Source organism: Anastrepha obliqua, chromosome 3 (assembly GCF_027943255.1).
Source record: "Anastrepha obliqua isolate idAnaObli1 chromosome 3, idAnaObli1_1.0, whole genome shotgun sequence".
Taxonomy (NCBI): domain Eukaryota; kingdom Metazoa; phylum Arthropoda; class Insecta; order Diptera; family Tephritidae; genus Anastrepha; species Anastrepha obliqua.
In genome coordinates, this window is record NC_072894.1 from 34,450,178 (window position 1) to 34,462,567 (window position 12,390).

Consider the following 12,390-nt stretch of genomic DNA (forward strand, 5'->3'; position numbering starts at 1 on the left):
ACACCATCTCATCGATCCACTCTTGTGACTGATTTTTTGGTCAAAAGTCGCATTTTAACCAACACTCCCTCCCGTATTCCCCTGATATGGCTCCCTGTGACTTCTGCCTATTCGGAAAATTGCATTTGGCTATGAAAGGGAAAACGTTTGGCGTCCGTAGAGGCCATCCAAAAGGCTTGTACCGACTTTTACATCGCGTAAAACAGGATATCGAGGCCAGAGGGGACTATTGTGAATAAACAAACTCGAAGTTATCAGAACAAAGCTCCTGTCGTTTCTATTTTAGCTCAGTCTTGCTTATTTTGGACGGCACCTTGTATTCTTCATATTTGTTATATAAATCTATGAAATAAAAACTGCATACAATTGAATATCTGTAATTATGAATTTAAAAAAACGTTTCCGTATGCACGTGGGCCATATGTGTATCTATTGCTTTTAATTTAGTTTAGGACTTATCTACATAGCTATTCATGACTATTAGCAATGCGACTCTCCAGCCTGCGCCGCTATTGTGATACTGAAATATCTTATTCATATTCTCAAGGAGCTATAGCTTGAGAAAAAATGCGTACAAGTCCTCAATTTGGGGTTTATAATAACATGGACTTGAGACGAGACAAGCAAGTCAGTTATGTTAGTAGTTGAAAAAAAAATACCCTGAGTTTTCTGCTCGCTCGTAGCCTTATCGAAAAGTTCAATAGATCTGATTCTGATTTTTTCAAACAATGAGATTCGCAAACTGGAAACTTAGAAATTTTTGTAACCTGCAAATTTTTTATATCTACCTCAGCGTGTAAGTAACCAAAACCACAAATTATTGATTTGATTTTTTAATCCTTTGCCCTTAATTAGATTGTGTCCGTTTATTTTCAGTACATACGAGTATATTTAAAATCAGGGTGCGCGGCTTAGTAGGCCAAGCCCTATAATTCGCAATGTATTAGCAAATTTGGCAATTGCTCAGTTAGTAGTTAAAGCAATTTCGAAATGGATTTTAAGCACAGATGGGAACGAATATATGTTTATGTGTATGTATGATAGATACATGTGTAAGTGTGTCGGCAAAAGCAGCAGTTTTTCAATGGAAAAGCATAAAATCGTAGATAGATATATATATAGTAGATATACATATATGTATATGTAATTAGTGCATATTAATATAAATTACAGTTACATACATACAAATAAATGTTTAAGTAGTTGGATGAAGACGCTTAGTAAGCAACACAAGTTAAGGTTGATGTACAACATACACGTAGATGTGAATAATTTAGTGGACGGACTATTATTAAGGAATAATTTTCGAAAACAATTATTTATACAAATACACACACAAATAAAGCAAAAATTAGTATGTAGTAGCAACAACAATATGAAGTAATAAAGTATATGAATAGGCATTACTGGGTTACTCTTTACTTTGAAGGGTTTACAACGCAAATCACTACTTCCAATTAATCAAGAATAAATTTCGGCAATACAAGTTCGGATAATATACTGGTGTGTAAACTAATAACTACTTTACAAAGGTGTATTAAATTAATAAGTAAAAATTAATATTAAGTAAATTTGTAAGATTATATAATGGTTTAAAAGTAAATTTTAAAGGGTTAAATATAAAAAAATGTTAAAATTAAAACCTAAACCAAGAGTGAAATATTTATATAAATTTATTTTATATTTTAATAAATTTAGTAGATTTTCAGATATTTTCTGTTATTATAAATTTATAAAAAAAACACTTCTGTATTGATATCACGTACGGCAATATAGGGTCAAGCTTTTAATCGCAAGCTTAACGGTTGTTTAATGCTGATTACAAACTAAATTCAGTTAAATTGTGCAATCTTGCGGAGCTAAACTAAACTTAACAATTCATACGCAAGTTTTAAGAATTTTGCGTACATTAAATTTCATTGTAATATTTTTTGAAAATTTTACTGTACGGCTTGTTATAATATTTTTATTGTTAAATTTAGAAATATTTTGTCCCAAAAAAGGCATAAATTTATATAGTATTTCTCTCTTATCTTTGTCTAGTAGACCATAAACCAATTTTTTGTTATTTTTAGTTTTTGTAGTTTTTAATTTTCATTTTTGACTTCTATTAATGGTTATTTACAAAATTAAAATGTATTCAAGTTTGCATTTATGTATTGATGACTGTTTGTCTGTGTGTGTGTTTGCCTTTTTAATAGTATATTTTTCTTTTTAAATGCATACAAAGAAAATCATAAAAGCCTGGTGTGTTGTGTTGGCAATGCTGGTGGCATTTCTTGTTGGCTGATGAAGGTACTACTAACAAACATAAAACTTTACAATGCATACAATAAAATTCATGTATGCTCTACTTTAATTCTTGCCTTTTCTAACACAATTATTTTTACAAGTGGCATAAATATCTATACAAAATTCGTACAATAACTTGATCTCAAGTACGGACACTTCAAACGAACGAACGCGTATTGCAATTCCGCCGAAAAGAGTTGATAAAATTTCTATTGGATTGGTCTATTTGATGGGTGGTTTTGTTTTGCAATACTCTGAATAATATTTTGTTGTACTATAGTGTTGTACGCATGCGCGTACAATGCATTACCTTACAGCCGGCATCGAATTTCAAACGCCAAGATGGACGCCGCTCAGCCATTGTATTCACCGTAGAAGACGACGTACTACAACTACTACTGCTGCTGCTGCTGCTGCTGCCCGACGACACCGCTGTCGCCAAAGTGGTTACAGCCGCCGTGCCGCTACTACTACAACTACTAATACTACCGATAGCGCTGTTATTGCTTTGTAATTCAGTTGCCTGTTGAGACGTTTTACATTCGCTGATATGGCTTTGAAGTGGCAGTGATGTTGAATCTAAGCTACGACGGCTGCTATTGAAGATTTTGCCGTAATTTGTTGTTGTCGTCAACGTCGATTCACTATTGCCGATGCCCATATTAACGACCCCACTGCTACTTTCATGGTCCCCTTGTAACGCTGGTGGTAGTGAGCGCGTTTTGTTATTAACTACCAGCTCATCACCCCCATCACCGCTATATTTACTCGCTTCGTATCTTAGCCGCTCGACAAGCGTTAAAGTGCTATTATTGTCCGGCTCGAAGGGTATTCGTTTTTCGCGCAGACGTACTGGGCTTTCAAGAGTTGGCGTATTTGTGCTGCTCACGCTGGTTGGCGTTAACGGTGTAGTATCTTCTTCAGCATGCAATGGGGAATTGCTTTTCACACCCTCATTCACAGCCAATGGTAATGGAGTAAGGGTATTAACACGTGTACGATCTGTTAAAGTTGCGATTGAGGATAGGGCGGGTTTAATAGTTATATTTTCACTGATCTTAATCTGTTTTCTTGAAGAGTTGTCAGTCTTTTCGTTTTCATTTTGTAAATCGTTGATTTCAATAATTTCACTACCAACTGCTTCCTCCGCATCCTCTTCCTCCTCGTCCACATCTTCGTCTTCATCTTCCGCTTCTACTTGAGCTTGCGCAACTTGAGCCACTTCCACACTATTTACATCAGTGTTTTGTTTTAACGATGCAGATTCGTATGCGCCTTCATCCTCGGCATCGTTCTTGATTTGCACCGCCTCTACCTCCTCCTCTTCTTCATTCTCTTTCTCAGCTTCATGCTCATTCTCGTTTGTCCCTGCTTCAGTTTTATTGCTTGATATCTCCGGTGGAGTGACCACTATCGTCGTTTCCACAGCTTCAGCAGGCGCAGTGCTGATTGCATACGAATGTCGTGGTGTCAATGTATATGTGGTACTTACTTCTTCGTCATTATCGTCGGTGGTTTCATCAGTCGTTGCAACTTCTAGCATGGTTGCTTTTGTATTAGAGATCTTTCTGGCTGGCGTTACAATTGTGAACGAAGCAGAAACATCTTCACCATCATTTTCCACAACCGCTTCATCCTTTTCGGCTTCTGGTTCTCCTTCTTTATTAGCCGCTTTTTCTCGCGCACATTCTGCGCTGATGGTGGAGGGCGTGTTTGGTGTTTCATCGTTATCAACTGAACGTCTGTTACGCTGCGGTTGAAGATTGAGTTCTAGCGGTATTAGCGCTTGTGATGCTGTTATTGAGGGTTGTGTGAGAGGCTCAATAGATTCTATTTCTTGTTGCTGTGATGTAGATGGAATAGTCGCCGGTGCTGTAGCTACTTGCGTTTCATTCTGTTAATAATTTTTTTTAGTTTAACGAAAACTTATTCTTTTTGTTGTTTGGGGGTATTTCAGTTAAATAGCAATTTTAAATAAAACTCTAATTTTACATAATATTTTGATAAATAGAATAAAATAAATTAATTTTTTCTTTTTTAACAAAATGTACATAGGTATATTTAAATATACTATACTAAAAAAATTGGTTTGTGTAAGCACTAAAAAATTTTTTGTTTTTTTTTTTTGCAGTGAGTTTTATTGAGTAAAAAACCGCCAAAAATATGAAACTTCTATGCGGTTTTCGCCGAATTATTTGTACTTCAATTTAAAATAAAATATCCATGCATATACAAAATTGCAACCCATGCAAATGCACAAGAATTGAATGATAGTGGAAAAAGAGATTACGTTTCAACAATAACACTTGTCTTTCGTTTGATTTCGCGATAGAGTAGTACCTGAAAATTAGTAATTAATGCTATAACTGCTGTTAAAATTTTTCTTTCCTCACCTCTCATCACCGTTAAGGAATTTCGATGTAAATTACATCTCAGCATCACAAGAAAAAATTAAATTTAGATTTTTTTTTAACAATTATCGGATACCTGGTATTTAAAATTAATTTTAAAAAATTGAGTATCTATTAAAGTTTCGCGAAAATCTCAAAGAATATATAATGCAAAAAAAGTTTTTTTTTAAACCTCATAAAATTTAAACCTTTTTTTAATTGCTTTGGAATGAAATCGGATTGAGAGGTACATCTGTATAGTAGCAAAATTCCTTCCTGCAAGAATGTGTAGAAGGAATTATATTAAAACTCACAAAAAAGGTGATCTCAGGAATTGCAACAATTGGAGGGGCATCTGTGTGCTGCTGGAAGCATGTACAAGCTACTGCCAGGCCGGTTTTCGCAGTCGATTCTTTGGCGCCGAACAAATAGACACCCTTAAAATTATCATCGACAACAATGATTTGGTTGAGTATAAGTTTCGGCTACATTCGCTTTTCATTGACTTTGGAAAAGAGATATCCCAGATAAGATAATTGCTCTGATAAGGGAGAGCTACAGGGACGGGAATTGCTATGTCCTGCACAAATTGCTTTCCGAGTATTTGCAAGTCCTGAACGGTATACGACAAAGGATGCATAAGGATGTCTCTAATGCTGTTTCTTCTTATCATCGAAGACGTAATATCTGATTAACTAAAAGCACATTGAAAATCAACTAATGCGTAGGCGTCTCTAATTGCCGAGCAGGTGAATTGGTTGAAATTGAAATTGGGTAATGAAGATTAACTTTGAGTTGAATAGACTATGAAACTGTGCAAGGGCGATTCAATAATTACCCGTGTTTGATGACAGAGGCGTTCTTGAGAGAAGTTGGTTTTAGCATCGTTTACTGCCTTCTATCAAACGAGGGCAAAACAAATTTCAGACTGATTGATAGGTTAGTTTAGATTTGACAGATATTCGAGTAAGACGTGTTTCGTGACTTTCGCTAAGTTGGAAAAAGAAATCGTTTGGTAATTCGCTTTTTGTTTTTGGATGGGAAAAAATACGAGGAGATAAAATCAAAGTTGGATGCTGTCTATGGGGACGCATCGCCATCTATGACCACAGTTAGATATTGGTTCAAGGAATTTAAAAGTGTGCGAAAATCTATTTTTGATGAGGAGCGACCAGGACGAACAGTAGACGTGATTACCGAGGAAATCATTCAAAAAGTCCAAGACATGATTCTCGTTGGTCGATAGGTGTGTCGACTGGAACGGCACTTAAATTTTACACGATAACTTGGCAATGAAAAAATTGTCAGCCCAATGGGTGCCGCGATTGCTCACGGTGGACAAACAAGCGGATGCGGCTGTTAACTTCGAAACCGCGTTTGAAGTAATTTAAGCGAGACCCGAATGAATTTTTGCGTCGAGTTGTCACCTGTGAAGAAACTTAAAACTAAACCAGATATGAAGCAACAATCAAAACAATGGGTTCCTCAGGTGAATCTGCTCCAAAGAAGGCGAAGACAGTCCCATCGGTCAGAAAGGTCATGGCGACGATTTTTGGGATGCGAACGAATTCATCCTCATGGATCATTTAGAAAAAGGAAGAACGATCACTGGACAATACTACAGTGAGTTATTGGACCGCTTTCACAAAAAATTGAAGGAGAGAGGGCCGCTTTTTGGCGAAAAAGAAAGTGCTGTTTAACCGCGATAACGCACCAGCCCGATCTGGATGCCCTTGACTTTTTATAGTTCGCTAACATGAAGAAATAGCTCGCGGGGAAAAAATTTAGTTCAAACGCGGAAGTTATCGCCGAGACAGAGGGGTATTTTGGAGAGTTCGACAAATCCTATTTTTGGGAATAGTTAAAAAATGACCGGAGCGTTGGGAGAAGTGTTTCTTTCTATGTTGAGTAAACAAAAAAATTTTGAAAAAATGGAGTCTTCATTTCTAACATGGGTACTTATTGAATCCCCCTCGTGAGTACATACTGAAAAGTTGTCATGAAAATTTTATAAATTTTTGTGAATTTCGCAGAAAGTTTGTTAACTTGATTCATATGGCTTTTGTTAAAGAATGAACTAATGAAAATTTTATTCTGAAAATTTATAATCTCGTGATGCCTTTTTCATGTTAGCTACATACAACCGTTATTCGAACAATATTATAATATCCTTGTGTGTGCGTTCATTCCGCTTTTAATTAATAAATAAAAATACGGCATGTTTTTTTTATAGAGCGGTAAAATACCATTTCACGTTCTTCTGCAATGTGTGATGAAACGAAATCTCCATTTCTAAAGGTTGTAAATAACAACGAATACGCATCTGTACAATAGTGTAGAGCCATATATGCACATATATGATTCGCCTACATAGAGATAATACGCATACGAGTACATATAAATGAAATAAGTGTAAAGAAAAATATTTAAAACTTGGAGAAAATCGTTTTGCGTTGTGTCCACTATGAATAAGTGTACTACTTCTATAAATAAATAATTCAAGTTCAATATGTTTAGGATAAGGCATTCGAGATAAAAAAAAAAAAATACATACAGTACAAACTCGGTAATCGTAACCCTTGGCACATGCATGACTTTTATTAACACTATAATATATAGCTCATAACTCTCGTTTTATAATTCTGAGATCGAGTTCATACTTTTGGGGGTTAGTTCCGTACTGTGTGAAAAAAAGAAAAGAAACCGGGAAAAAAAGAAAAGAAACGTCAACGTGTTTTCACATGAAAATAACAAAGGGGAATGCAACGAGATCTTTTCACTTTTTCATTTCACACTCGATTCTTGTTGCGTGTTAATGTGAAAGCAACTGTCAAAATATTTCCATATAAAAACTTTTTTTTCACTGACAATTTCCATGTGAAAAAATGGAGACGGAGTTACGTGGCAAGCGTGCAAGTAGTGCGAGTCTAGTTGGGTGGCTGCAAAGCTATGTATATACCCGAAAAGTTTCTAAAAACTTTGATTAAAAATTGAAGAATTTTATGAAATTTTTTGTTTTTGCCTGCCCAAAGTTTTAAACTAGGATTTATATGGTTTCTGTTGTATAATGCGATCCATTTTTATAAACAATTAACAAAAAAAAATTGTACACGAAAAATTTAGTAAATATTGTAAAAGAGAACACTGTACCATTTTGACTGGGAACCACTGTATGCATCTATGCATAATTAATATTTCATGCTCTGTTGGGCACGCGGGTCTGGCCAGACCTTTCCAACGTTGGACGTGAATTTTACACATTTCTATTATAGCTAACGACTTGAGCTTCCGGGTAGCTTCCTAAAATTTAATTTTCTACCGATTTATGGATATACGCTTTTAAAACGGATACTTGAACAGTACGAAAAAAGGTTAACCCAGGTGCCCAATCGATGGTTTTAAAAAAGGTGTCCAATCCAAGGAAGATTTAAAATTAATAATTCTTACCAAAGAATAAGAACTTTTTTGAAGTATTTTTTTTTTAAGTTTAAATATTTTGGTACACTTGAACTAACTTTTAAGAATAGTTTTAAATAAATGTAGCATATGAAGAATTATTTTTTTTTAATAATGAATGGAAAAAATAAATAATTTTTATAATTGAATGCTATTAGTAAAGCCATCTTCCACTATTTCCAAACGTTGCCTTTTTGCAGTGTTCAAATTATGTACTTCAGGTTTTTCAAAGTGCTCTAAATAAACCTCATTTCAAAGGGATTTTGTCCATCGCGAAGTGAGTGTCTCAGCACTCACAACCATTTCTTATGAAAATTAAATTATTTTCAAAATAGGATTAATTTCACTAAAAATATTATCTTAACTTGGCTCATCACGAACTCTTTGCTCAAAACAGCAAAATATTCGCGACATATTTTCCTTAATTTTAGTCAAGCTTGACATTTGTTTTGAAAATGGAATAACTCACTTGCAAAAGTGTCATGTCTACCGTGGAAACGGAACACTTTTATCATGGCACAAACGAGAAACGCAAAATAATCGTTTATGAAGACACAGTGAAAAGTGTCTGTGAAAACCAAAATGAAATCTTTTCACTTCACATTTACGCAGAACGAGAATTGACCTCGTGGTATATGACAAATAGCACAAAACAATAAGATATTAAGAAAAAATTTAAAAATTAAAAAAAAAAAAAGATTTGTGGCGTAATGTTGCCATTTAGCAGTTTTCTTCTTAATACACTCTGGCGCACTGCATGCAATTGCTTTCTATTTTCTAATTTCTATTAGTTGCGATTACCAAGTACTTACTGTATGTATGTATGTATATAAATATAAAACAAGAATACATAAATTACATCTAACTAAAATAACGTCGAACTATTAAATAACAACATCACTTACAGACTTAATTAAAATCACTATGTCACAGTATGACAATACAAATCGTTAACAAATTCTAGTGCTACTTAAGAAAATATTCAATCTAGTTAAGAAGTAGAGATAAAAGTAGAGTTTGAAAGGCGCGTGTAATCCTGTGCAGATGATCTCAGATATATTTAGATGCAATAAAAGAAGTATCAGCGGATGCTGTCAGATGTTGCTTCATTTAAGCATTTTCGCATTTCTATTTTTTTATGTTTTTCGTTTCTATTGCGTATCGCTGGCATGAATAATTTCGTTTTTTTTATAACGTTCGCTATCTGGTTAATGGCACGTTTAGCAAAAAGCGTCAAAATGCACGATGCAGGCGAATGTGTAGTATTTTCGATAAAAAAAAAATTAAAAAAAAAAAAAATCTAGGTATATTTTATATATATTATGCAAGTCCTTCAAATTTGTTGTATATTTTCTATGCCCCGCTATCCTAGTAGCTGTACATTTGTTGCTTGCAAAGTAGTACTTTTTTATATTGAAAACAACAATAATCAACACGCCAATATAGTGAGATATAGTAGTTCCAAAGCCTGGGTGGTGGCCACAAATCCAAGTAGTAGGTGATTTAGTGAGATTTGAAGTGTACAAATGGATTGTGGTGGATTGCATTGGTTGGTTGGTGGTTGCTTGGATTGGGTTGTGATGATATTGGTACTACGATTAATTGATTATCAAAACCAACAAACGCTAAATATATGTATGTATATCTTAAATTTCATTTTAAGTAACATTAAATAACAGTACCGCTTCCAAAGCATTTTTGATTTTATTTTTTAGGTAGATGTGAATACAAATTTCAACTCGTGTATTTACTTTTGATTTTGATTGTAATCTGCAACATGTTTTTATGAGAGAGAGAAATACGAGTATACATAGTCATTTTAGATGAGGAGGGTAATTGAAGGTTGCATTGGTTGACTGATTGATTGTGAAAAGTAGTGGAGGTAGTGGTGGTGGTTGTGGTATTGGTAATGGCTACACAAACACCTGAAGGGCATTGTACGGTACAAGATGAGAGTTTTCACATTGGTTTGTTTAAAAACACAAATACAGTAATTCATTTCACAAATAATTGCTATTTGTAATGTAATGTAAATAATGGTATTTTTGTTTTGATTTTCTGATATGATCTTTTTGTTTGTAAATAATGGTAAGTTAAGACATATGACATATGCATATATGTATGTAAGTATGTATGTACTATATAGCCTATATGCTTGTATGCATTTAGTAAATAATAGCAAAACATATTCTTTAGGTTGTTTTTTTTTAATTTTTTTTAACTGCTTTTTGCTTAAAAGAGACTATTTAAAAAGCGTCAATTTCAAACTGAAATCGTTCTTTGTTTGTGTACTTACGCTGCTGCTGTTATTGTTGTTATTCATATTTGAATTTTTCTTCTTGACCAACTCTTCGGCACTTTTGATTTCGTCCAACGTTACACCCTGTGTGGAGCGACGCGTTTCGCGCACGCGTTTTGCATGTGCCTTACGTTGCGTTTCACTCTCCTCGTCACGCACGGGTGGCACAAAGGATCTGCAAGTGGTTGAGAATGAGTATAAATAAAAATCTTGATATTCTTATAAATATATTCGCATATTTTAGTTAGAAAATGTCAGTAGAGGGCCAGAACAAGAAAGAGAAGGCATGCACGATTGGCGTAGCGGTGAGATTAGCGAATTTGGGCAAGTTCAAAAAAGGCGCACGAATCGTTATTCATAGGTAAATATGCCTGTACAATGTATTCGATTTGTAAGTGCGATAAACAAGCGGAACAATTGTGGAATGCAATTTATTTAAAGAATTGAAGTTATGGTAGCAATATTTTTTGATTGTATGGGCCCAATAATTCGATGGAATCGGGCTATAGTAAGTGAGATATTATATTTCGATGTATTCCGGTTATTTTCTACTTTCAATAGATTCAAAAATTAAAGCAACCGTTTTTCCAGCGCTTATTTGTTATTCTTACTAAAACAGTGATCTTTCGTGGGCATCGATTTTCAAAACGGTTCAGGTCAGTCATTCAATAAAAAGGTTTACAATATAATTTAGCTACTGCAAAGTATGCACATCAGTTAGGTTTCATTCTCATAAAAAAATAAAAAATTATACATAGGGGAGACCGGGGATGGTTGACTATAGGGGCAGGTAGACTAAGTAACAATAACTCGTCATCATCACGTGATTTTCATTAACCAATCATGAATATCGATGCCTCCCCATGACCCGCGGACTTGTGCAAAGTGAGCCGCGGCAGTCGCAAGGCGTTCGTGAGTGAGATCACATGTTGTGTTTTTGTTCTCGGTAAGTAATTTTTTTAGCTCACACTTTTTTTGTTATTGTGCCCATGTATCTGTTAGAAACAATTTTGATCTTATGCCAAATAAAAACGTAATAGTTCTACTATATATAACGCATTATTGCTCCTATATTAGTGCCAGAGTTTGCATATTATGAGCAATTAAAATGCAAAATGGCGTCAGGGGCTGGTTGACAAATTTTCTTCGGGGCAGGTTGTCTAATTAGTCAACCAACCTCAGTCGCTCCTACTTTCATGATCATCTCTCATGGAATTGCTCTATAGTCTTCTGTCACATTCTTATTTTTACAGATAATGAGTACTTACAAAAGAAAATCTGAAAGGGGTAATTCTCCAAAAGATAGCATAGAAAGAGCTTGCCAAGCGATTATCTTCGATAATGAAAGCATAAACGCCACGTCAAAGCAATACCAAATCCCGTACAAAACGTTGCATCGTTATGTAACTAGACTAAAAAATAAGCTAGAAAGTAATCCTAACCTCACGAGAGCTGATTTGAAGCTGGACACGGCCGGGTACATAAGAAATAGGCAGATATTTAGCGATGACGAAGAAAACAAACTGGCAGTTTATTTGAAGACGGCTGCTGATATTTATTATGGATTGACACCGTATGAGACACGCAAGTTTGCATTTGAATACGTAAAAAAGAATAATAAAAGTATGCCTGAATCTTGGAAAACAAAATTAATGGCTGGCGAAGATTGGCTTGGTAATTTTTTAAAACGTCATCCCTCATTATCAATAAGATCAAGCTACGAGCCTATCTAGAGCTACGTCGTTCAACCAGAAAAACGTAAATGATTTTTTTGGTAATTTGAAAACAGTTTACGAACGATTAAATCTTACCCCAGGTGATATCTGGAATGTTGATGAGACGGGACTTACAACAGTTCACGTGCCTAATAGAGTCTTATCTTGCCGAGGTATTAAAAACTTGGGGAAAATGACATCGGCTGAAAGAGGTACTTTAGTGACGATTGCAGTAGCT

General features: G+C 34.8%; 1 protein-coding gene across 16 annotated transcripts in view; it reads right to left on the bottom strand.

The window, feature by feature from the left end:
- Window positions 1-12,390, bottom strand: part of LOC129241446 (protein phosphatase 1 regulatory subunit 12A) — a 131,320-nt gene that overhangs the window by 64,479 nt on the left and 54,451 nt on the right. For 15 of the 16 annotated variants that reach the window (XM_054877761.1, XM_054877760.1, XM_054877771.1 and 12 more), the window contains 2 exons: window positions 10,435-10,612; window positions 2,603-4,186 (listed from right to left, as the gene is read on the bottom strand). In XM_054877761.1, coding sequence (XP_054733736.1) covers window positions 2,603-4,186; window positions 10,435-10,612 — 1,762 coding nt within the window. The remainder of the gene's footprint in view (window positions 1-2,602; window positions 4,187-10,434; window positions 10,613-12,390) is intronic. The other variant, XM_054877764.1, reaches the window with a different exon arrangement.